This window comes from Macrobrachium rosenbergii, chromosome 4 (assembly GCF_040412425.1).
Source record: "Macrobrachium rosenbergii isolate ZJJX-2024 chromosome 4, ASM4041242v1, whole genome shotgun sequence".
In the NCBI taxonomy this organism is placed as follows: Eukaryota; Metazoa; Arthropoda; class Malacostraca; order Decapoda; family Palaemonidae; genus Macrobrachium; species Macrobrachium rosenbergii.
The window spans coordinates 32,157,422-32,185,234 of NC_089744.1; the positions used below are offsets into that span (position 1 = coordinate 32,157,422).

Sequence of the window (27,813 nt, forward strand, 5' to 3'; positions counted from 1 at the left end):
TTACTGTGAAATTCCCTTCTTTTATTTTTTTGATTGACGTGAATTGTTACTGCTTTTACATACATACAATAATGTTTTAACTGTCTCTTCTCCTTCTCACCTCAAGTCAGCTGTGCATCTCAGCTATGACATATGATTTTGTTCATCTTTTATGTTGAATTTTATTGTGAAATGCTTTACTCTTTTATTTATTTTGTTGAATATGGTTATCATTAAACTATATATTGTGCTTGCACTTAAAATAATTGTATTAAAGTGGGTACATAGGGTGGATATGGGGGAAATTCATGAGTCTGGGACGAATAAACTGAATTGCCATTATTCCTTCTGGGAATATTCGGATCGATATGCGAACATTTCGATATAAAAATTGGATTGGAACTAATTAAATTTGTATACCAAGGAGCCACTGTAACCTGAAAATACAGGACAGTAATCAGTGAATATTGCTCTACAAAAAAATCCCAGAATTACTGAATTTTTCGCGATTTATTGAAAAATACATTATACAGAAAAATCCGCGAATAGGCGAAGCCACGAATCCTGAACCGTGAATAACCAGGGGTTGACTGCACATTCCTGTTTCTAAAATTTTACTGAGACTGTGAAGAATTTCTTGTTTCACCTACCTGTAACTTATCTCTCCTTTCTCCCTTCAATCTGCCAAAACAAATTAACAACATCCATTCTCCACAACCCATACTGGCATCTAATTTTCCAGCCCTCTGAGTCCTATTTATTTCTGCCTTTTTTAACTTCTATCATAACTCCATCCATCAACATATGAAATGGCTAGGGAGGCATAAAACTTTTTCATCTCACACCTATATACATTTCAAACCCAGTCAATATTCCATTTCCCTATTGTTATACATGCTTCACTTTCATTATAAAAATTTTTACCTATTAACAAATTACCTCTAATACATATCCTCAATAGCCTTCCAACTGTACTACTATCAAGACAGTGAAATGCTTTCTCAGGCCCAAAAATGCTTTTTCTCTTTACCTCAAACTTCCTCCTTGTCTAACATACTGCATTAACCTTGATCACTAATTACGGTCCTGAGTCACCCTTGTACTTACCTGTGAATTTTCAGGTTGATATTGTAATGAAAAAATACTACTACTACTCTGAACAACAATCTAAAAATAGAAGGATATTCTACTAATATTTCTGAGACTTGTCATTCATTATTGGTTGAAATAGACATCCAACCTGAATGGTTTTGGTTATGAAGCACAACATTTTCTACACTCTTACTGGGTTATAGGGAGTAGCCATGATAAAAACCCTAAAGAATAGCAGATGAATACAAAGATGAAAACATTTTCTTTCAAAGATCATTCTCTTTTTAACTCATGAGCAAAACCTAGGTGGGCACAAGGCTTCATTAATCTAATAACAATAATTATATCATATCTACTAATTACCAATCTGTGTAAGGAAAATGAAACTGCAAAAAGAGGAAAGATTATTACACCTAGAAATTCAACTCAGTTCGTCCTTAATGGCAACAGCAGAAGTTGCAATTTTGTAATTTATGCGAATGGACGCACCAACTTGAAAATACAAGAAATGTTTTAGGGAAAACTGCACATAGTTTTCTGTCAGAAAAATGTAATTCTGTTAACCCTTAAACGCCGACTAGGCGTATCATACGTCGACTAAAATTGTCTGTTGGGTGCCAAGTGGACGTACCGTACGTCGACTACAAAAAATTTCAACCTTCGGTCAACTTTGACTTGACCGAAATGGTCGAAAAACGCAATTGTAAGCTAAAACTCTTACATTCTAGTAATATTCAATCATTTACCTTCATTTTGCAACAAATTGGAAGTCTCTAGCACAATATTTTTATTTATGGTGAATTTTTGAAAAAAACTTTTTCCTTACGCCCGCATGGCAACTCGGCCGAAAATTTCAGAAATTCTTTCGTCATTTTGTCGTAAGTTTTGCACTGTTTTATATTAGCCGTTACATAAAGTTTTATATATGAAAATGTGCACAATTTCATGTAAAATACAGCCACATACAACCCATGGTTGTAGCTTTTATCAGTTTGGAAATATTTTCATATAAACCACAATAACTGCCAAAATTTCAACCTTTGGTCAACTTTGACCAGACTGAAATGGTCAAAAAACACAATTGTAAGCTAGAACTCTTACATTCTAGTAATATTCAATCAATTACCTTCATTTTGCAACAAATTGGAAGTCTCTAGCACAATATTTCGATTTATGGTGAATTTTTGAAAAAAAACTTTTTCCTTACGTCCGCGCCAGAAATTCTTTCGTCACATTGTCATAATGTTTGCAACGTTTTATATTAGTCGTTACATAAAGTTTTATACATGGAAATGTGCGCAATTTCATGTAGAATACAACAGAAAATAACTCATGGTTGTAGCTTTTATCAATTTGGAAATATTTTCATATAAATCACGATAACTGCCAAAATTTCAACCTTCGGTCAACTTTAACTCCACCGAAATGGTCAAAAAACGCAATTATAAGCTAAAACTCTTACATTCTAGTAATATTCAATCATGTACCTTCATTTTGCAACAAACTGGAAGTCTCTAGCACAATATTTCGATTTATGGTGAATTTCTGAAAAAAAAAAACTTTTTCCTTACGTCTGCGCGCGGTAACTCAGCCGAACATCTCAGAAATTCTTTTGTCACGTTGTCGTAATGTTTGCATTGTTTTACATTAGTCGTTACATAAACTTTTATATATGAAAATGTGCGCAATTTCATGTACAATACAACAGAAAATAACTCATATTTGTAGCTTTTATCAGTTTTGAAATATTTTTATATAAATCACGATAAATAGAAAAAATTCGACTTTTGGTCAACTTTAACTCGACCGAAATGGTCGAAAACTGCAATTGAGCTCAAACACTTACAGTCTAGTAATATTCAATCAATTAGCTTCATTTTTCAACAAACGGGAAGTCTCTAGCACAATATTTCGATTTATGGTGAATTTTTGAAAAAATTTTTTTTATGTTCGACGTTACTTAATTCATGCATCATTTTGTGATAATATTTTCTCTGTGTTGCTTTGATCGTTTTACAATTTGTTATATACCAAAATCATCGCAATTTAGTGTACAATACAAAGAAAAAAAATAACCCGTTAGCTTTAACCGTTTTGCTCACAGCGCGATTTGTATAAAATTATATATGAAAATTTTTTTTGCGCTGTCATATATTTCAATATTTATATATGATAATGATATTTTTTTCATTTCTGATGGTTGCATACTAAACTTCAGGCAATGACAAAAAAAGGAGCCAAAATGAACTCAATCTTAAAAACTAAGCGTGCTGTGATTTTTTGAAAAAACTTTTTCCGCTTCGACGCTTAACTCCCGAACGCCGCCGGCATACGGGAGACGTTTTTGTAAATAGAGGCTCGGCGTTTAAGGGTTAAGATGTTCAAGATACTTACTACAAAATTGCAAAAAAACATGTCATTCTAACAACCTTATTTTTGTTCATACAAAATGTTCAAATGAGGTATTCAACTGAGAGTATTTCTCCTGTGATAAATTTTCTGTAAACACCCTCAAAACCCTTAATAGCTATGAAGTTTGAGTAATGAAATTTTCTCCTTCACGTTCATGTACAAACAGCACCCAAATTACTTTTCATCAAACTATTATTATTCCTTGCATGCATATCATTATACCAAAATACTGGGTAACTTACATCAGATCTTCTGGAAGCTTGCTGAACACTCCAAGTTCAACTTGCACCTCAGAATCCAATATTATTCTATCCTCAGAGATGAGCTTTATGCCAGTAACTTCAAAAATCCTTTCACTAGGTATCATTAGCGGTGAATCTGTAAACAAAAAAGATCTAAACATTTCAGCTTGCACTAATAGAATTTTCATGCAAAATTTCTGGAACCTAAATTGAAGTGACAAGTGTAGGTTCTTATATACAACATGACAATGCTGACAGAAAAAATCATAATTTAAATATGTGTGATTACAACAATGGGAGCCCTCTTCAAATGGCAGATATTCTCCAAAAAGAATAACGACGTACAGTAATTATAATGGAGACAAGAGGAACACTGTCTGTTAAAGTTTACCTTCTATGATTGTTACCAATGAGCATTATATAATTCATAATAGGTAAAGAATAGGTTTGAAATTTTAGAGCCAAATTACAGAAAAATAACTGAAATCTAATTCAATAATTATGCTTTATTAAACAGCTCAAAAGCTGCATGCCCTTTGAGTGCAAAACAGATAAAGATTACTGTTATTTTTCCATTCTACTTTGATCTTTACCCAAACCATGGATGAATTCAATAAAAGAAATTTAGCTACAGTATGGTAATAGAGCAAAGACAAACCCAATTGCTGGGGTTACAGGCATACAACCCACATGAAGTAGCCCACATTAAACCAAGTTAAGAGCCAAAAATAATGTTTGCCACATATTGCACTCAGTTTGGCAATTTCCCAATGCATGTATTTTATTTGTGTTCATGTTAATAACAATAACATCACTGTATACATAATGATCTTTAACATCTGCAGTTTATGGTTATATCATAAATTAGCTAAAAAATGTTTTAAAGTAAAGAAACTTTACACTTTTCCCTCACCCTGCACTCAACTGATACCCCTCTCTTACATCCATGATAGCCACTCGCCATGAACATTATAATACTAATACAACTAACCATAAAACTGGCATGCAATAAGCAAAACGAATGAGTTTATTAACAAATTACATACAGGAATATCTCTGAATGTAATAAGGCAGAGTGTGAGTTACTTCATATTTACTTGTAACAGAGCACAGAATATATAGTACGTATGCATTTTTCTTGCTTTTATGTTCATTTTGGAAAGTTTGTGCTGAGGATTACCACCTAGAAGTAGCAATACAGTAAACCCCCCGTATTCGCGTTCTCATGGTTCACGGACTCACGCATTCGCGGGTTTCTCTGTGGAACATATCTAGCCATCATTCGCGGAAAATTTGCCCATTCGCGGTATTTTTCACTGAGAAATATTCACTAATTACTGTATTTTCATATAATTTTCATGAATAAATACACTTTTTGTGATAAAACTATTAAAATATTCAGGTATAAGCATTTTTACAGGGTTTTTCTTGGTTTAAGCTATCAAAATGAGCAGTTCTAAGTGTTTTTAGAGGGGTTTTAAGCATTCGCGGATTTGACCTATTCGCGGGGGGGGTGTGGGATGCATCCCCCGCGAATACGGGGGGTTCACTGTACTGTATTGGCAAAATTTGACCCAAAGATGATAATATTCTATCATTCACCCCTTCTTGAAAGGGAGACATAGTTTCTCATCTACACACTATACTAAAGTCTGGGACAGGAATCTCTGCTGAGTAACTCGCCTTCCCATGGCCAGACCAGCATATACATGGTCTTGGGCTGCTGGAGAGAGAGAGAGAGAGAGAGAGAGAGAGAGAGAGAGAGAGAGAGAGAGAGAGAGAGAGAGAGAGAGAGAGAGAGAGAGAGAGAGAGAGTCTATTCACATTCAGAACTGCATACATTTTCTTTACATAATACATACAGTACTGTATTATTATAACAACTACAGGCAGGGGTTCCGTTCTGACAGTGTGACAATAACCGAAAATCGCTGATCAATTTTTGCCGGTTATCGGCACCAATAAGTGCTGAAAATCACTGATTTTTGCTTATTGGCACCTCTGTTAGGTATGTATCATCGGCGCCAATACCCAGTTATCGTCACCGATAAGCGGAAACAGGTGATTTTTGGCGCCAAAAATTGCCAATTTTCATTGCTAGACAAGCACTGTAAAACCAGATAGCCAATAACCAAGCCCGCCGATAACCAGGGACTGCCTGTATTTTGTTACTAATCTTTATGGATATTTTTAAGGAGTTCAATTCTAAAATAAACTGAATCATTGGTTTATATGGTACAAACAAATACTTGAAAAAAAAGTGTCTGGCATTATACATAGCTTTAAGCAAGTGCAAGGTTGCTGAGAACCCATTTCATTGTAAAAGAGAAATTGCTGTTTATATGTTTTGGTTTGAACACAGCAACCTTCGAGTGTAGATAAATTTCTAATGAAAAAAAAAAAGTGTTCTAAGGAATAAAGACCACTTGTAAAGAAAAATTACACATACCTTTACTAACATCCTGAATAGCGGAAGACATTTTTTCAAAGTGTTCTTTCCTAATTTCATTACTCAATACTTCACTTCCTGCTAGCTGTGCACATGTCCGAATATACCTGCAAAACACTAATCTTAGCCAAGTAACTTTCAAACAAGTTAATTCTACAATCTAGCCAGCAATTACTATAACCTACATGCTTTTGCTGAAAACTTTAAAGGTGGGACTTTTTGCCCTTTGAAGCAGTAGATTTTTTCCACCAATGATCACTCAGCCTCTGAGAGGAAAGCATTTTCATTAGAATTCCAGCACTTTGCAATCAAGGTGACCAACTGGTTGCAATTATAAACAGCAACCATATATCTCAGAATAACATTTCAATAAACATAATGTGGTATATAAACCTGAGAATTTTGGGGAAAAAAATTATTTGTACAGGAATTCATACTAACAAATTTTCTAGCCTGTGTGACCCCTGACTGAAAGAAATGGAGGTGAATGATGTGGCACCTACACAATACCCAGAAACATATTTAATAACTATACCAAACAAGGTGCTCATGTACATACACACACACACCTAATCAATTCCATCAACATGTATGCAAATGAATAACAAAAACAGTATCAGTTCTCATTACAAGTTTTGCACTGGTTTTGCTTCAAAACTTTGGTTATCTGAAATAATTAGTATTATCAAGTATGTATAAAAATTATGCACGAGTGAATTTGTTATGTAGAATATAGAGTAAAAAAATTATGATATAACAAAAGCAAATGCTTTTGTTGCATTAGTAATGAACTAATGTTTTATCTAAAAAACCACTACATCATTATCAATATAATCAATTCTTGCATAAGCCAGGAAGATAAGGCCTTAGTAGGAATTTGATAAAATTTTTTCTGTATTAATGCCAATGAAATACTTATTAAAATGTAACTTGCCTCTCTGAATCAGATGTTGACTGGTAGCAGGTAGCAAGAGTTAACTGAGTGTATGCTGCTAACAACAGCCATTTTTCATCCAAAAACATAGTTAGCTGATCCGTCAAGAAGGTAGCAGCTTTCTGGGGCTCACCTTGAGCCATATAAAAAGTGGCCAGGTCCTTTCCAATAAGGCGAGCAGATCGAATCCTCCCTATATGCTTGTATGTGCTAATAGCAACCTCAGATAAATCCTGAAACAAAACAAATCTATGAGAATATCTGTCACAGCTAAAATAAAAACACTGAACTGGAATTATTTTCATAAGATTTACAAATGAGATTAAAATTGATGAGATTTAAAATCTTACCAAAAAATGCTTTTTAAAAGCTTCTGGAGATGACAATGCATCTTTCAGTCTTGTCATTGGAGTGTCATGTGCAGATGGGTCATCACTGGGTTCATCATGGCTATGTGGGTCATTACCCATCCCATACACAAGAGATATGACTGTGTGGAGTTGTGTACTCTTTGCTTCACTTCCTGGCATCAGGCCGCATAAGGTTCCAAGTTCTTGCAGCTGAAAGTAATTTATGATAAATGTTTCTTAAACCATTCTATCATCTGCATCAAAAGGATTCTTTTTAGATATTAGAATAATTAATCAGACAATATAACTTTATAGAAATTGTATTTACTGATGGTATGAGACTCTTCCATTTAAATTTATTTGTCAGTATTCTGAGAGAGGAACAACTCAGCCAAGAGCTTCTATTTGTTGATGCTTAAATGTTCATGTGAGGGAAGGTGGGGGCTCCTTCTGTAATTACTGGGTAAGTGTATACAGTATAAAAAATGTTACTTATATAAAAATGTTTCTTGTATAAAAATTTAGTTTTTATATAAGTAACTTGCCCAGTAATTACTTGGCTGAATCCACACTGACAGGTGGCGGGGATTCATGGACATCTTGTACCCCAAAACATTAATAAGGTTAATGTATTTAAAAACAGAAAATAGGCTAGCATTGATACAACGCTTGTTGTTTCCTTACCTGGTGAGAGAGCTACTGCAGGTAGATACTGCCTCTGGTTGGCACTCATCTCAACCTTGTAGCTGCGTGGTGGTATAGCCAGGAGTGCCTCTACTCAAGTGGGGACTTCGCAGAGAAGGAGTAATTCAATAGCTGACCAAGTATTAGTAGGGGCTTTGTGGCGAAGGACATTTCCAATGGCCAACAAAGCATCAGTATTTGCCCCTGCCCAGGGTGCAGTACCACAATCAAGAAAATCCAGACAACACTGTCACCTACACCACATAAAAACAATATAACCACTACCCAACACAAAAAAACTGGTGGGCACTCCAGGTACATAGTACCCGCCCCCCAGCTCCCCTAGGACTCTACACCCTATGTAAAGGTGAAGAGACAGAAGGATGGAAGGGGTGCTTCCTCGGTTCCTGGCCCAACACTATGCCAGCCATGGACAAAGGTCCTAAGGTACTGCAGTTCTCATAGACCGTTTCCATGTCTTGCAAATAATGCATAGCGAACACTGACTTGTATTTCCACTGTGTTGCTTGTAGAATAAAAGCAAGGGACAGATTATGCTTAAAGGCTACTGAGGTAGCAACAACTCTAACATCGTGAGCACTAACCTTCAAGACAGGTAAAACATCCTCTCCAATCTGTGAGTGCACCTTCAAATTGAGATTCCTTAAAGAGAACAAGAAGGCATTCTTAGATAAGGGTCTAGAAGGGTTCTTCACCGAGCACCAAAGATTACTTGCCGGTCCTCTGATTTTCTCAGTCCTTTGGAGATAATATCTCAGAGCTCTCACAGGGCAAAGAGCCCTCTTCTCTTCTTCTGTGCCTAAAATATCAAAAAACTTTTGATGGCAAATGAACGAGACCAGGACTGTAACAGATTTTTGTTCTTCGCTAGAACGCCCAGGGTGAGGGAACAAACTGCGTCCCCTGGGAGAATCCAGTTTTTTTATTAATCGCATGAAGCTCACTAATTCTCTCAGTAGTAGCTAGAGCCACGAGAAAAATTGTCTTCCTGGAAAGATCCCTCAGCGAGGAAGAGTGAAGGGGCTCAAAATGTGGACCAAAGAGCCATTTTAGGACTACATCCAGGTTCCAAGAAAAAGTTTCTTCCTTCCTTCTACATCAGAGTCTAAAAACTGTCCACTCTGCCTGGTAGACTCTGCTCTGGAAACCATTCCTTCCGAGGCTTCAACGGAGCTATTAGGGTCATCTTTACGTTTTGCTGAGACTGAAATTTGTTCAGAACCTCCCTTATCATCCCAAATGGAGGGAAGGCATAAAGGTCCAGGTTGGACCAATCCTGGAGCATGGCATCTGTTGCCCATGCTTGAGGATCTGGAAAATGGGAGCATAACAGAAGAAGACGATGGTTCCTGGATGTCGCAATGTTGTAGTCTCAAATGGATTGCTTTTAACTCCTTGAGGTTGATGTGCAACTCTCTCTCTTTGTGGGACCACGTACTGGAAACTTCTTTGTCCCCTAGGAGAGCTCCCCAACCTAGATCCAATGCATTGGACAAGAAGTCTAGGTTGGGGTTCACAGGGAGAAGAGACTTTTCTTCCATCAACCTGTCTGCGGAGTTCCATCAACACAGGTCCTCCTTGATCTCTTGCGTTATTGGAATCTTCCGATTCCAGCTGACCCTTATGAAAAATTGTAGGGCTCTCATGTATAGTCTTCCCAACCCGACAAATTGTTCCATGGATGCCAAGGTGCCCAGCAGACTCATCAATTGGGTGGCTGAGCAAGAACAAAAGGAAAGGAAAAGATTGACTTTCCTCTAGCAGTCCTCTACTCTTTTGGGGGATGGAAAAGCCAGAAAACTATGAGAACCTATATTCATCCCCAAACAGAGAATCTTCTGAGGAGTCAGCTGGGATTTCTGCAGGTTTAATAATAAACCCAGGTCTTACATCAGTAATAGGGATTTCTGAATGTCCTCCATGCACTGTTCCTTTGTGGGTGAACGAAGTGTCCAATCGTCCAGATAGAGCGAGATGTTGATGCGCAATAAATGGAGCCACCTTGCCAAGGAGCGAGAACTCGTGTGAAAACTTGTGGGGCTGTCGATAGGCTGAAACACAGGGCTTGAAACTATAACACTTGGCTCTTGAAAACAAATTTGAGGTACTTCCTCGAGTCTTGATGACTTGGAATGTGGAAGTATGCATCCTGCATGTCGAGGGGAGACTGGGGTCTCCCTGACGAATGGATGCAAAGATGGACTGGGTTGTTTCCATGTGGAATTTCATCTTTTCTATGAAAAAATTCAGAGCACTCATACTGAGGGCCAATTTCCATCCTCATGTAGACTTGGGTACCACAAACAGCCGGTTGTAGAACCCCTTCAACTCGATATCCTCGACTACCTCTATTGCCCCTTTTCTGAGGAGGGAAGAGACTTCTCTGAGAGAGCTGAATAACCTTTCTCCTACAGAGTAGGCCGTCAATGTGACGAGCATGTTGACTAAGGGAGGCCTCTCCTTGAAGGGGATAGAGTATCTCTCCCGTAGAACTTTCACTACCCATTGCGCCGCACCTTTCGCACCCCATTTCTCCCAGATGAGGAGGAGTCTGGCACCCACAGGAGCATGGAGGACTGAATCCTCACTTACAAGTGGAAGGCTTTGAGGAGGATTTCTTGACAGCTTGCTAGGCGAAATGAACTGTTGCTCGAGATCTTGATTGCGACCTCTGCCTGCCGCCTCAACAGGGCTGTGGCTGAAGAGGTGAGCTTGACTTGGTGCTGAAGGTAGCCCACTCCCTGGGGTTCTAGTAGACTGTGTTAGAAGATCTTGCATAGATTTCTTGTGAAGGTGCGATGCAATCTCATTAACGGTGGCCTATGGAAACAGTGGTGCCTGTCAAGAGGAGAGAAGATGAGAGATGACTTCTAAAATGCGGTCACCCCCTTGGAGGTAAAGGAAACCCAGAGCTCCCTCTTTTTAAGAATACGCATAGTATTGAGGGAGGCCAATTCCTGGGAGGCATCCCTAACAGCCTTATCAGCACAGGAGAACACACCGAGCCAGTCCACAGCACAGTCTTCTGGCAATGAAGAAAAATCTTCAATCTTCCTGGCTAATGCTCTGACAAACCAACTAAGGAAGCTCAGAACTTCAAATACTTTAAACAGGTTCTTGAGCAAATGGTCCATCTCCAAGGAAGAAAACATCACTTTCGCAGAGGACAAGGCGGACCTACACGCCGAGTCAGTGAGCCTAGAGAAGTCCCCTTGGGAAGAGGCAGCTACTCCCAAGGAAGGAGCTTCTCCCGTAGCTTATGACAGATACCTTCTGCATGAAAGACAAGAAGGCAGAATGCTAAAGGAGACCTTGCTCTGCTGTCTCTTTTCAGAAAGCCAACCTTTCACTTCACACAATGCCTTCTTTGAAGAGGACGAGAAAACCATTTTTGTGAGTCTGGCTGAATCGGCTGGCTGATTGCTCATCATGAAGGATGAAGCTGGAGAAGCAGGAGCCGCTGGAGTGAAGAAATCAGAGAAATTCACCAACAAATACTTGGGCAAGGATATGTAGGCTGATGGGGCAGAGTCCTGGCCTAGATTTTCCTCATCTGGAGAAATCGGGGACAAGGAAGGAGCCGTAGGGGCTTTAATTGATGAAGAAAACTTCTGAAGGAGTCCCAAAATGCTTTCCAACTGATGCTGGATAGGAGCTTATGAAGGATCCAGCTCTCCTGAAGTTGGAAGACCCGTACCAGGAGATGGATTAGCAGGAGCCAAGCAAGCCGGAGTTGGTGCTGGGCGCTTTGAATAAGATGCCAAACCAATAGGAACTGGCGCCAGGTGATCAGCTGATACTGGGCGCTTGAATGAAGATGGGTGCTTGGAGACAGCATGGTGCTCAGGCACTAGTATGCGCTTGGGTGCTAACAGGCGCTCGGGCACTACTGGCGCTTGGCCACTGCTGGGTGCTTGGCTGCTGGGCGCTTGGTCAAGGTATGTGGATGCTTAAGAGATGAAGGGCGCTTGGAAGATGAAACAGAGCGCTTCTAAGACGAGGATGAGGGCCTGGGTGCCAAAGACTGGCGCTCAGATGGAGAAAAACATTCAGGGCTATCCCAAGTGGAAGGTTCTCTAAACCTTTTGCTAGGTAGTGGGAAAGACTGGCTCCTGTACGCCAAACGCCTCTTCAGGGGGCAGGACTCATCCAAGAAGCGCCACTGGAGCCCCTTACTAGGACTGGAATCTCCAGAACTCGATGAGAGATGATGCACATCCAAGACACCTTTCCAATGGCTGTCTTTTGTCGCAACCTGAGAAGCAACAGGTGCGACAAAGGGGTTGACTACCTGTGCGCAGACCCCACCAACCTTCCTTGGGCTTCCAGTATGCCTCCTCCCACGTTTAGGGAAGTATGGCAGTGACCTCTGCCTGGGAGAGTTGGTGGGACGGGCAGCCACCTCCTCCACTTTCACTTCACTGGCAATTTTCTCACTTATTTTGTCCATGAGGACAAATGCTGATGTCACTAACTGGACCCCTGTATTTGCAATAACTCACACTTTCAATCAAACTTGGTCTCGAGGCTGGCGAAGTGATTGGGTTCGGAAGCCCGTGAGCCAGGAGAAGGAGTAGGGGTAGTGGAGGAGGGCTGGACACAGGACAGACAAGGTGAGAAGGAGAAGAGACAACAGGTACATCAACATTAATAGACTTAGGAGTCATACTCTGGCTAGCTATTGATTTAATATCGGCTCTAGACGCCGCTTTTCTTTATGGTTTCTCTCTAGCTTTGTCAAGTGAGAGGCTAAAGTCCTCCATTTCTTCTCATCCCAATCCCTACACTCTTCACAGGTTAGGTCAATAGAACATACAACTCTTAGCTAAGTAATTACAGGGTAAGTTACTTATATAAAATTATTCATTAGTTTACTAATTAATGGTTGACCATCAGAGCCAGAAACTTTACCATTCATACAAATATTTGGAAATATTCCCTACTCAATTAATTACATAATAGCAGGTCTATCAGAGCTGCTGATAAAAAGTAGCTTAATAATAACAAGATAGTAAACTGATGACTGTCCTCTAACTTCAAATGTAGTGTACTTTCACTTCTCTATCCCTACTGTAAACCATTCAAGACTTATAAATAATGGTACAGTACTATGGCCCCTTCAGATTCATGCAAGCACAGCCATCTATCATCAACTTAGTCCAGGTCTTTCTCAATCACAGACCTCTCCATTTATATTCTGGCCTCGGAACACTACATCTGACTGCTCCCTCACTTGTATCATGATCTCCCTCAATCAACCCCAGCAATAATTTTAGCATTTTATATTCATTCTTATTTAATATATCATCAGTTCATTTTTCCAGTGACCATGTCTCAATCTGCTGCATAGTACAGGCCTTATTCAACCACCACAAATGTTTGCTCTATATTTTACTTCAACCTTAATGGCAATTTCATAATCCAAACAGTTGGACTTGTTGAGCATGTAAAAGCATATATCAAATCACACATTACATTAACCTTAAACAATACACTTTCCTATTAAACTCACCTTATCCCTAGCATATGCCCATAATGGTGCAGTATGAAGTGCATGAGCATCTGTTGTGGATGGTTCTTTGTAATTCTGCAGAGCATCAATTATTTCAAGGCATGACAACACACCCCAACATGCTACACCACCTGGTGCCACATTGACCTCAAGAATATTTAGTTCCCCTACTGTGTTTTGCAAGAAAGTCAAAGCTCTTGATGCAACCTGAAACAAACAAAAAAATTATTTTTAGTTGCATAACATAAAACATCTGCCACATTTTACTCCTCAAATTGTATGTTCAAAACAATGTCAAAAATTCTATTCACAAACATTCTCATATATAATCATTAGAGTCACAGTACAATATACTGTACATTTCAGCAATGTTCCATTTACTTGGTTTTCAGATAACTAAAAGAGTCAAGCAACCCAAGACATTATATTATCATAAACAAAAATTGTAATACTTCATGTGATTATTTAATAGAGCAATTAAACTTAACATTCAATCTACTAGTTTGGATTTTAAACACAGTGTGCCTCTTCTATACCTTTCATAAGTACATGTCATGAGGCTCAACAGGAAGAGAAGCCTAATGCAATAAAGGAAATTTCAAAGTAAGGGACAAACTTTGAAAGGGAACTAACAATATATGAGATAAATAATACAGTAAAATAAATATGACAAATAAACTATGATGTGAGGCTCATTTCAGTCTGATCAACATAAAAGTATTAGGTGTATTTCCTCTTTCATTCAATAAATTACACAAAAGTTATTTAGACAATCTATACATAACAAAATTTAGGCTAACTTTTTCTCCCATTAAAATACTATCTTATAATTGATTGTTTGTTTTTGTGCAGTGGCCCTTTTGCTGTGAACATGATTCAACATTTATATGCATTTGCCTGTGAGCTACTGTAAGCATACACAGTCACTTCAATCTTATTAAAAGTCAGTATAATACAAAGAACATTTGATGACATTCAAGCATTTATTGCCAAACTTATGGAATTATAGACTCCAGAGGGAAAATTTAGTATCATTTCCATAACTTGAATCACTGAAGAAGGACAAATTACCTTAGGAACCACAAACTAATATTATAATCTAACTCAATTCTTTATAGGAGAATTTACTCAACATAATCCAAATTCTTCATGATAAATGCTTGGAACAGAAATCATTCCAGAAGCCACCTACTAATAGTGTGAAATATATTCTAAATAAATTCCAAAGTTCTTCAGTTTGAAATTCAGTAGGCAAGCAAAATGATTTCATATTTTGGTGAATTGGGGGTAAAATATTTTCCCTTCTGCCTGAATCTCGGTCAACAGTGACCTAAGATTTCCTGCCCCTCTTCTTCCATGTAAGAGGTCTATCCAAATAGAAACAAATATAAATTTTCATAATAAAAAGCACAAGAAATAATGAAAGGTACAGCAAATGTGACATTTTTATGATAAAATAAAGTTTTATACATACTTATCAAGTGATTACACAGCTATAGTTTTCCTCTTGCATGGCAGCTTAAATTAAAAAATTCATGGGTAACGCTTCGAAGTTTAGTGCAGGTGACTGGTCCCACTCACTAACAGGAACACCAGGAGCTACTTAGCAAAAATTCTCATTCTGTTTATGCCATATGTCCATCAGAGGGAGGAGGGAGGGCTCCAATCATGTAATTACTTGGTAAATATATATAAAACTTTACTCTATCATAAAAATGTCATTTTTATGTAAGTGACTTACCAAATAATTACATAACTGACTCCCACACTGACAGGAGGTGGGATACATGAACATATTCTACTCCAAAACATTAAGTCATGTAATGAATCTGAAATAGAGAAAGTTGCTAGCATTAACTACAATGCTTGTAGTTCCTGAAAAAAAAAGACCATGGCCCATCCACTGAGAGTGATGGGTGCTCCAGGTACATTGTACCACCCAGTTCTCACAAAACTTGGCACCTTACTACTACAAGGTGAAGAGATAGTAGGAGAAAATCCTATGCTTCTTTCCTTGATGCCAAGCCAGTTACTAATAACTGCAAGGTACTGCAAAAAATTTTTAACATTGTTTAAACTTTTCAGAAGAGATGAGAAACAAAAATCGATTACGCTTCCAGTAGGTCGATAGTAGGATGGAAGTAAGGGCCATATATGCATGAAGACTAATGAGGCAGAAGTTGTTCTGACGTCTTTAGCTTTCACTTAAAAGTAGGCCCAATGCTCTCCTGAAACTAAAAATGGTATCACAGACCAAGTCCTTACACGAAGAAGAACAATGCATTCTTGGAGGGCGAAAAAAGTGTCCTTGTCAGAACACTGAAGGTTATGAACGATCCCCTGTGCTTCCAAACCTGCTCAGGTAATACCTGAAAACTCCAACAGAGCCATGACCTTGTAGGGGGGAGGTATTGCCATTAGTGCACCTCCTGTGTTGCAGTGTAGGCATTACTTAAGGTTCTTTGAAGCAAGCCTTTGGCCCCTAGCTACAACCCTTTTCGTTCCTTTTACCGTATCTCTTTTCATGTTCTCTTTCTTCCATCTTACTTTCCTACCTCTCCTAACAATCGATTCATAATGGAACTGCAAGGTTTTCCTCCTGTTACACCTTTCAAGCCTTACTACTTGTTAATTTCTGTTTCAGTGATGAATGACCTTATAGCCCCCAGTGCTTGGCCCTTGGCCTAAATTCAATATTCAATTCAATTGAACCCAAAGCCAAGGATGTGGGGAGATTTGGCACCAGACGATCGAAAGTTGGCACCAGGCGCTGGGTGTACTGAGCTGGCGCCAGGATGTAGGTAGTGCCAACTGAACTGGCCACCGGATAACTAATCGGTCAGGAGTTGGCGGTCACTCCTAGGAGCTTGGGGCAGAGCTGGTGCCAGGCGAGCTGGAAGTCAGGCAAGGTAAAGGCTCAGGCTGGAGGGTGTTCCTGGGAGCCCGGAGCACTGTCCGCAGCTGTCAAGACCATCTTCTCTTCCATTAAGTTCTTGAGAGAGAGAGAGAGAGAACAGTTCCAGGTCATGGAAGGGTCCTCGTTCTTGGTTAAAAACCCCAGGGTGAACGAGCTAACCGCTTTACTGAGTCAGACGTAGCTCGATACCCCTAAAAAGGAGGAACATGAGAAATTCTATATCCTCTCCAATAAAAAAGGCAATGCTGCTACTGAGTCATAAGTGTCTCAGAAGAAGAAACTTAAGAGTCTGAGACACCTGATTCGGAACACTGTTCACTTAGATAGGTAGAATCAACTAGAAGATGGTGTCTACATCTTACAAATGTCTCTTGTGGCAGCTCTGAAAAAATCCCTCCTTCCTGACAAGCACGCGACAGCCCAAAACCTGTCCACATAAGAGCATATCACCCTTGGTGGTGTCTCTTGAAGTGAGGTTGTTCGAGAAGAAACGAATAGTGGAAGGATTCTTGAAGAGCCCATCATTCAGTCGTAGCAATTCGGAAACCATAAATTATAGTTCAGAAAGGGGCTATGACAAATGTCGTAACGTTCTGATGAGCCTGAGAAAGTTCAGCCCTTCCTTGACCATGCTGAACTGTGGAAGAACTAATAGGATCGGGATGGGACGATCTTGCAGTATGGTGTCTGTTGCCATACTAGAAGATTCCTTCAAGGTGGCAGACAGTCAAGGTCGGCCTGTCCCATAGAAGCACATAACCCGACAGTTCAGGGAATTCAAGGTCCACTCGGGAGTAAGAGTGAGTTTTTGACTGCTCAGTTCATCTGCCAGAAATTTCAGTTGGACTAGAAAAAACTCAATTTATAATCCGCATAAAAAACTTCTTGTCATTTGGTGGCAAGTGCTAATGTAAAAAAGTAAGGACTTTGGTCTTGTCTGAAGGAATACTGCAGTATAGGAGTGAGCGAGGGTTGAGAAGAACTGAAACCTTAAGCGAATGACTTTCAGTTGTCTGGCATATATGTGAAGGTTTGTTCACCCAAGTACAAGCAACAGAAATTTCCCGGTTCCCCGAGCTGGCTTCCTCTACTAGATCAAGGAGTGAGAAGCAGTCTTAGACTAGTTTCATGATGAGGGACTTCTTCCGAAAGTCTAAATTTGAACAGATACTACTGTAGGTCTGACTGAAAATCTTTGGGTCTTTGGGAAAAAACAGCGGAGTCCAGTTATGATTCCTTGTCCCTATTGGTCTTGTGGGACAGGTTGAAGCTCATGGTCAGAAAAGAAGACAAAAGTAAGTGGAGCGAGCACTCAAGAGAAGTCTTATGCCATAGATGGCAAAGCCTAAAAACCCGCACTGGAATACCCTGTCTCGTAGGACGGGTCTGAGATATCTTTCGGAGTCTGCATGTGGACATGAAATGAAGTATCCTACAAATCCAGGAACTCCACCCAATCGCCCTAAAGAATGGACAACAGGACTGTTTGGTTGCTCTCTGCAAGCAAACAAAGTTGCAGAACCTAGTGCGGACTTGCAGACAACTAAGTGGACTAGTTGTCGACCCTGACGATACTTGACAGCCACGGACACATGGTCATCAGGGCAGGGTTGACTTCTTAACACAATAACGCCTTGTGTGGACTCGATGACACCTCATACAGACTGACAACATATGCGGAACATACACGGAACTGTACTTGGCTAAAAACTAATATCTGACATGCTTACAGGAACTTGGGAGGTCCATAAGATACACAAAAGCCTGGCCATGGGATAACAATGGTCTTGAACAAAACCAGGAATGACAACTTCTGCTGTAGTCAAACACACTGCCCTAAAAGAAAAATTCTGTAAAAATGAATTAGGAGTTAAGCAGCGGGAGCCTGGCATGGCTGGATAGTGCTGAGCACTCTGGAATAGGTGTTGGGCGCTCAGGATTCGGCGCTAGGTGCCAGAAACCTGGTGCCAAGAGCACTTTAGTTGATTCAGGCACTTGGGAACAGGCGCCACTAGTGAGAGAGTTCATGGCGTTTCTCTTCTGCTTGGAGCCCAAGAAAAGTCTTTCAACCAAAGAATGCTCAGGAGGGAAGATATGTCATTCCAAAGGAAAAACGGATCGAGGATTAGATTTATAGGTAGTCCCCGGTTAACAGCAGGCTCGGTTAACGCAATTTGGTTTTACAGCACTTGTTTAGTGACGAAAATTGGCAATTTTGGTGTTGAAAATCGCCAATTTCCGCTCATCAATGCAGATAATTAGGTATTGGCGCTGATACATACCCAATAGAGGCGCTGATAACTGAAAATTGGCGCTTTTCAGCGCTGCAAAAACGCCGATGAACCCCAAAAATCACCGAAAAAGCCCTGATTTACGGTTAGCTGTGATTTTCGATTATCATCACACCCTCAGAACAGAACCTCTACTGATAACAATGTTCAGACAGTGTGACGACAAGTGAAAATCACTGATAACCGAAAATCACAGATTTTCGGTTATCTGGCGCCTCTGTTAGGTATGTACAGTGACCCCTCACTACTTTGTGATTCGATTATCGCGAATTCACGACTTCGCGGAGTTTTTAATATATATTAATGGAAAATATATCACAGATTTTCTGGAAAATTCTAGAAAAATCATGATATACGAACACCTAAAATTTCTCATTAAATCCATTAAAATATTAATAATAAATAATATTTCCTAGTCAAAGAACAACAAAACAAGTGTAAAATAGCAAAAAAACACATATTTGCACTTGTAACTCCTATGACAAAAAAAAAAAAAACCGTCTGGGAAGTGATGCCTATATAGTACGCGTGTTCCATTGTTGGGAAAACACAAAGCGTACCATCTTGGTGACTAAATGTGTTGTAACACGGGCTGTGATTGGTGCATGGGAGGGAGATGACAAATCACAGCTTCCCGATTTTTAATCGGGCCTGTGATTGGTGCTTAGACTGATGCTCAGAAGCTGCAGCATCTCCCCTTGTCTCTCTCTCACGGCCACTTCGCTTCAAGCTTTCTCACCGAACAGTTTACCTTACGCTGTGCTGTGTTATTTTTTTTGCAGTTTTTGTTGAACTTTGTTTCAATTTTCACCCCCTGCAATGGCTCCCAAGCATGCCGCTTCTTCCAAGGCTGGTACTGAGCCTAACCGCCATCAAAGAATGATGACGATCGTTGAAAAGGTGAAACTTCTCGACATGTTGAAGGAAGGGAGAAAGTTTGCGGCTGTAGCCCACCATTTTGGCATGAACGAATCACCATTTGCTACATCTACAAGGACGAGGTGAAGATTAGGAAGACAGCTGCCATCATCTTTAATAAGTCAGTGAAGAGAGTGGTTATGGCTCGTAATAAAACGATCGTCTGTATGGAAGCTGCTTTGGCCGTATGGATAACCAACTGCCGAAAGAAGAACATAGCCTTGGGTACGAACATTATCCAAACAAAGGCTAGGAGCCTATACAACACCTTCGCTGCTAAGGGACCAGAGGACAACAGTGGTGACTGCGAAGAAGCAGAAGAAGATGAAGAAGACGTAGATGATCCACAACCAGGGACATCCAGTCATTCACCACGTAAGAAACTGCAATTTTCTGCTAGCAAAGGGTGTTTGCAAAGTTTCAGAAACGCTACGGCCTAAAAAGCACTTCCTTGCATGGTGAAGCTGCTTCGGCTGACACGGTCGCTGCTGAAACATACGTCAATGAAGCCTTCAAGAAGATTATCTCTGAAGGTGGATATCAGCCTGAACAAGTTCTTAATATGGATGAGACGGGCTTGTTTTGGAAAAGAATACCTTTGCGCACTTTCCTGTTCAAAGAGGAAGCAAAAGCCTCTGGCTTTAAAGCATACAAGGATCGTGTAACCCTCGTGATGTTTGGCAATGCTGTGGGATTTTTATTAAAGCCAGGACTTATTTACAAGTCTAAAAACCCAAGGGCTTTAAAAAACAAAAACAAGAATCTGCTACCCGTACATTGGATGCACAATCCAAAGGCCTGGATAACGAAGATGCTGACCTCCAACTGGTTCCACCAGTGTTTTATCCCGCAAGTGAAGGTGTATCTAGCAGAAAAGGGCAGGCCATTCAAAGTCCTTCTCATTATGGAAAATGCTGGTGGCCATGCTACTGATCTGTCATATGCTGGGGTTCAGGCTGAGTTCCTACCACCCAACACGACGTCACTTATTCAGCCAATAGACCAGGGGGTTATCAGGGCGTTCAAGGCCCTATACACGAGGAATGCCCTGGCGAACCTGGTTGCTTCTGTGGATGCCGTCCAAGAAGATGACGATTTCAACTTGAAGGCATACTGGCGGCAGTACACAATTGCTATGTGCCTCCAAAATATCCACAAGGCATTGGAAGAAATGAAGCCTGCCACCATTAACGCCAGCTGGAAGAAGTTGTGGCCCATGGTTGTTGACAACGACAAAGGATTTACACCTGCTGAAATCCAACACTCGGCACTACAGAAAGCTGTGCAGCTGGCTGCGATCCTTGGAGGTGAGGGCTTTGCAGACATGACCATGGGCGACGTTGATGAACTTCTAGACTGCCACTCCCAGCCGCTAACTGATGAAGACCTCGAAGAGTTGACAAAGTCAGCGAGCGAAGAAGAAGAAGAAACAGCACAGCAAGAAACAGAAGTTGTCTCCCAAACTGGCTTGACTTTTGAACGGCTCGCCGGGCTCTGCAACCTTGCTAAGGAACTGCAAGAGCAGTCGCAGGACTGGGACGACGATATGGTTTGATCGGTTCAATTCTGCAACATGGTTGATGATGTCATGGCCCCCTACAGGATGCTCTTCGACCGAAAGAAGCAGCGGCAGCAACTGCCAACCACAATGCTTTTGCAGCCTCGCAAAAAGAGCCAGTTCCTGCTGCTGCTACTACGGTTACACCTTCGGAAACTGCGGAAGAAGTGGAAGAGGTGCCCCAGAAAATGTCACCGCCGTCTGAAGAGATGTAATATACAATCATTGACTGCGCAGTAAAAGTCATCTTCACCTTCATCATCATCATTCTTACTGCACAGCAAATTCATCACTCAAGTTTTACATCAACTTCTTTCATGGTGAGTACAGTAACAATATATTTTTTTTAATCTTAAGTGTTACTGTACTGTATTACATCTAATACAGTACAGTAATATGATACTGTATTGAATTACTGTATATATTATTACTGTATGTATACTGTATTTTTTAAAATTTAAAGCTTGCCGATCACGTCATATACTATAGCTACTTTACCACAGTAATTTAGCCCCTGTTATATGCTACTGCAAACTTACCTAACGAATTCATATTGCTTAACAGTTGTCCCTGTTATTAAGAGAGCAAAGGGTGGGTTGTTAGGAGCACAGGGAGGGTTTTAAAAAGTCCAAATACTGTACACGTTAAATAAATAAATATGCTGTCCTTACTTCGCGGAATTTCAATTATCGCAGCCGGTCTTGGAACCTATCTCCCGCGATAAACGAGGGGTCACTTTATCAGCACCAGTACGCAATTATTGGTGCCGATAAGTGGAAATCAGCGCCAAAAATCACCAATTTTAATAGCTAAACAAGCGCCGAAAAACTGGATCACCAATGGTCTTGATGTCAGTCAAGAAAGACCTTACTTCAAAAACTTGACAAGAACTTCAGCCAGGACTACATCCATCTATGGACAGAGGGAGGGAAAGACAAAAAACACTTGTCTTGCTCCCTTAAAACCAAAGTCAGACTCCTAACTCCCTGCAGAGGTAATAGCTTTCTTCAACAAGCTCACAAATTCATACACAAAAGTCCCTGTCCTCAAAGGACAGTGCTCTGAGACGCTAACTGACGTCACAAAGGGAGCAACTCGGCTCGTTTGGAACTTATAGGTGAAGGTGGAACAGACACCCGGTGATCAGAGACTAGTGTCGGCCACTTGAAGACTGAAGCTAGGTGTTCAACTGGAAATTGCGCTCACAAAAGAACAACAGTATGTTCTTAGAAGAGACAGGTGCCGAGCTAAACAGAGACTGGCGCCAGACACTAGTAGACTGGTGCCCAATGCATGAGAGCTGGTGCTGGGAGCTCTATATGTGCTACTGACCGCTTGGGAGCTATTGGCCGCTCAGGCATTAGTGAGCGCTCGGGCACTGTTGGACTTAGACAAAGATGAATGCTCGGACACTGCTGGTCTGTTTGACGCTAAATACCAGCATTCCTCAACTCGAAGTTCAGGGGACAAAAGCTCAAGGCTGTCCCAGAAGTTATAGGAAGACTGTGGAGTACACCCCTGCTCCCTGAGACGTTTGCAGGAGAGAGGCTAAGTGCAAAATCATCTGACAGTGCCTGGAGTATCACTGAGGATAACGAGTGCACATACCTGTAGACGCCTTTCAAATGGCTGTCCGTCGATACTTGTGGACAACAGGCTTGACTGAGGGGAGCTACCCAGGGTAAACCCCTTCAGACTCCCAGGGACCAACAGTATGCCTCTGACAGGGACTGGGTATAGGAGATCCGAAGGAGTCAGATAGCCATCCTCTTCACTACACATCTTTCCAGTGGCTGTCTGTTGACACCTGGGACTGGCAACAGGCTCAACTGAGGGGGCGACTACCCGGGGAACTTCCCGCCTCCATTGGACTTTCAGTATGACTCCTCCAAGGTTCAGGGGAGTATGACAGTGACTTAGGTCTAGGAGAACAGGGCCGGATAATCACCACCTCCACTGCACAACACTTCACATTCACAGGGTTAATTTCTATTAACCATTCACAAGACTGGCAAAGGCATGAGAAGGAAGCAAGGGAGCCAGGCACGGGTGCACGTGGAGAAAAATAACAAGGGCCAGTAGTACGAGAAAAAAATGATGCGGGGAGAGAGTTGGCGCCAGACACACAAAAGTCAGGGCTGGGAGCTGGGAGCTCTCAGCTGTCACCAGGCTGTAATTGGTTCCAGGATAACTGGGTGCCAGGAGAGCTAGTAGCTCTGGAGCTATGAGCTCAAGAGCTGATGAACACTTGTCGCTCGGAGCATCGTTCCTGTCTGTCGAGCATGGATACTCTCCTCAAAGGGGCAACTAAAATTAAAGCACAATTTCTCTCCTTACTACAGACTGCCCCTACACTTTCCAGTTCTCTGCAAAAAAGTGTAAAAAGTTGTTCAATTTATCCTTTACCGGCAATAGTTTGAAGTACACAGGGTACCATAAAGACAGGCATACTGTGGCGGTATTCACACCCACAAACAACACAACACGCAACACTCACCCTGATCTTCGGTTGCTGGAGATGGATAAGGTCCACGGTCGCCAATCACAGCACACACCCACGAAACAAAAAAACTTAAACCGACCCTCCACCAACAACGAACCAACAAAAAAAAGAAGAGACACATGAACCATTAATGTGGTCCCAAAAAAACAGACGAACTCCCGTTCACTTTCAAGGTTGGACCTCAACTGCCCAAGACTTCCCCAAAAACCGAAAAACTCCCGACAGACCGACAGACAGAGAGACAGCCGTAAAACCAACTCCAACAACCGAACCACTCACAATGACAATTACACTCTCTCTCTCTCTCTCTCTCTCTCTCTCTCTCTCTCTTTCTCTCTCTCACAAAACGTTGGGAAATGCTAAATAAAAACAAATTTCTGATCCCTCTATATTTCTCCCCCCTTTTAGCATTTCCCAACCAACACCTTTCACACCTCTTTCAAATCGCCTTACGCAACACCCACGGATGCTCCCTAGCAGGTCCTCTAGATCGCGTTCGCGGGCACGCAATCATTCTCTCAGAATCATCCTCTCTTCTAGCAACATTCAAACTCACATCTTCTCCTCCATTCTCTCTCAGTTTCACGCTATCTTCTTCACTATTACCACTCTCAATTTCATCCACAATCTCATCTATACCCTCTAACTCGTTCCCAAATACCTCCCCCAATTCTTCAACTAACCCATCCCATTCGCTCATTGACCTTTCCAATTCTTGCAACGATTCATTCATGCTTTCAATCACTCGTATATTACTGCTACGCTCTCTTACTCTTACACTTTTGCTCACCTCCAACCGTTCACTTACCCCTACACGTTCAGTCAACTCAGTTATATCAAACCCCATATGCTATAACGTTCTATTCATACCATCCCATTCATCCGTATTACATGCTTTATCACTCATTTTCACTTTGGCACTCACACCCTATCACACAACTTACGACCATTCAGTTTACTTACGTTCTTCCCTTTCTTACGTTTCCTACCATACTCTATCAAAACAAACTGCTGATCCTCATGCAACAACCCCTCACGTACATGCATCACACGCACCGCTTGCATCCTGGAGGATCCACCCATTTGAACCCTCTTCACACTCAGTTTCCCGAATTCGCTGTCACAGTCACCCTCTTTCGTCTACATACACTTGATACATGCCCTTCCATTCCACATTCGACACACTTCGCTCTCGGTTCTGAACACATTCTCGCATAATGCCCATTCTTACCACAGTTGCCACATATTACATTCACTGGTACCCTACAACCATTAGCAACATGACCCACCTGTCCACACCGGTAGCATTTAACCCCTATCTTTCGTACACTCCCTTACCAAATGTCCCGGTTGCCCACACCCGAAACACACTCCTAAAGCCCACCTACACTCATTCTTTGTATGTCCTTCCTTTCCACATCTAAAACACTTCGCTCGACTTCCACTCATCGACCTTTCCCTTTGTACACTACTATCCCTAACCCGTCCAACCCGTTGTTCCCTTACAAACCCATCATTCATCCTCACTGGCACCTCCACATTACTTGCTCTTACACTCCTATCTATTACACTATCGGACATTCTCATTGGGGCCCTCAACACTGCATCCCTAAAGCTTCCAAACTCTGGTACTCTCTCATCTACCCCAGCCCTTACACTTACACTTCTGCTCTCTTTTATAACCCTGTCAAGCTCATAATCTTCTACAATTTCCAAGATTTCTCCCCAAGTCAACCTTTCATTCGTCCATCTTTTCTTCTCCTTCCGCTTCAAGTTCACAAATTCTCTAACTCCATCTGGCACTGTCCCTAACAACTTCCGTACTAACTCCTTACATTCATCTATCCCATCATCCCCAAACTTCTTCCTTGCCAACGTCTCCAGCCTACAAGCATACAGTGACAAGGTTTCCCCAGCTTTCATTCTTGCCTCATCAAATTCATTCTTCCTCTTATACTTAACACTCGCTTTCATACGCTTCGCTTGCTCAACTAGTCTAGCTTTCACCTTGTCATACTCAACATCCCCACACTCATAATAACCCTATACATATCAAGTAAAAACCCAGTCAAATACTCTCCTAATTCTCGTGCCCACACTCTCTTACTTTCCCCATACTTATCCTGACAAAACCTTTCATACTCCCTAAAGAAATCATGCACATCCCTACTTCCATACTCATTATACTTTTCACACCCGGGTACCTCCCTCACATACATAGCCTTTCTCACTTCTTTCTCACTTTCACTCTCACTTTCGCTACTTTCGCTCTGTCCTTTCATACCCTCTTCCGAATACAAAGAGTCCACTTCTGCACTTACATTCATCTTACTCATTACACTCTTCTTCCCCTCTTTTTATCCACTTTTATCCACTCACCTCCATCCACCTCACTATCACTACTGCCTTCACCCTCTCCCTTCTTTCCTGCCTTTCCCACTTCCTTACCCTTCTTACCAGTTTCCTTTCCCTTTCCCTTCTTCCCTTTTTCTTCCCCTGACTTATCCTTACTTTCCCTCTGTTCCTTCCCTTGCTTTTCATTCCCCTTTTCCTTACCCTGCCTCTCATTCCCTCGTTTCTTACTTCCTATTCCCATATCACTTTCATCACTCACGCTTCCATTCACTTCTTCCTCCTTTTCTTTCTCTCTTGCCCCTTCACACGTTCCAGAGAACCTGCCTCCAACAGCCCCTTCTCCAAAAACACCCTTGAACATACCTTTCATCATTTCTTCCACACTTCTCATCATTCCCTCCAACTTTTTATCCATCCTCTCTTCCATTCTCTCTTCCATTCTCTCTTCTGACTCTTTCATCTCCCCTTTCATTTCTTCTTTTGCACTTCTTAGCATTCCCTCCACCTCCTCCAACTGACTCCTCAATCTCTCATTCTCACCCCTCAACCACGTATTCTCCTCTCTCAACCTTACCAGTTCCTCTTCCATCCTTCTCTTCAGTCACACTACCAGCCACCAACCTCAATTGCAGCTGCAATACCAGCTGCCCCACGTTGGGCGCCAAATATTATGTGGCAGTATTCACACCACAAAACAACACAACACGCAACACTCACCCTGATCTTCGGTTGCTGGAGATGGATAAGGTCCACGGTCGCCAATCACAGCACACACCCAACAAAAACAAAAAAACTTAAACCGACCCTCCACCAACAACGAACCAACAAAAAAAGAAGAGACACATGAACCATTAATGTGGTCCCAAAAAAAACAGACGAACTCCCGTTCACTTTCAAGGTTGGACCTCAACTGCCCAAGACTTCCCCAAAAACCGAAAAACTCCCGACAGACCGACAGACAGAGAGACAGCCGTAAAACCAACTCCAACAACCGAACCACTCACAATGACAATTACACTCTCTCTCTCTCTCTCTCTCTCTCTCTCTCTCTCTCTCACAAAACGTTGGGAAATGCTAAATAAAAACAAATTTCTGATTCCTCTATAATACCTCAATTCCTATCAAATGTTATTTGAGACTTGCAGATATGCATTTCATTACTATTACTGAAAATATGGGTCCAGAGATGAACACAATATTTACATTTATAATGCTACTTGGAAAAGGAAAATTAACCTTTACTGACCACAGTAGAAGTACAAAGAGTACTATCATACAGACATATCTCAATTCCTATCACACATTATTTGGACCTTGCAGATATGCACTTCATTACCGAAAATATCGGTCTGGTAGCAAAAACATTAAGGCATATTATGCTACTTGAAAAAAGAAAGTTAATCTTTACAAACAATAGTTGAAGTACCCAGAGTACCATTATACAGACATATCTCAATTCCTATCAAACATTATTTGAGACTTGTAGATATGCATTCTTTAACAAAAATATTGGATCGGCAGTGAACACAATATTTACGTTTTAATACAATAATCGGTAAAGGTAGTAGCGAATGCAATGTTCATGTTTAATCGGCA

At 41.0% G+C, this 27,813-nt stretch overlaps 1 protein-coding gene across 3 annotated transcripts in view; it reads right to left on the reverse strand.

Moving 5' to 3' along the window:
- The window catches only part of SIDL (SIDL trafficking protein particle complex subunit 10), a 196,909-nt gene that overhangs the window by 103,001 nt on the left and 66,095 nt on the right, over positions 1-27,813 (reverse strand). For all 3 annotated transcript variants that reach the window (XM_067093177.1, XM_067093187.1, XM_067093195.1), the window contains exons 9-13: positions 13,676-13,882; positions 7,459-7,668; positions 7,109-7,341; positions 6,175-6,281; positions 3,726-3,861 (exon numbers count right to left, since the gene is read on the reverse strand). In XM_067093177.1, the coding sequence (XP_066949278.1) occupies positions 3,726-3,861; positions 6,175-6,281; positions 7,109-7,341; positions 7,459-7,668; positions 13,676-13,882 (893 nt within the window). The remainder of the gene's footprint in view (positions 1-3,725; positions 3,862-6,174; positions 6,282-7,108; positions 7,342-7,458; positions 7,669-13,675; positions 13,883-27,813) is intronic.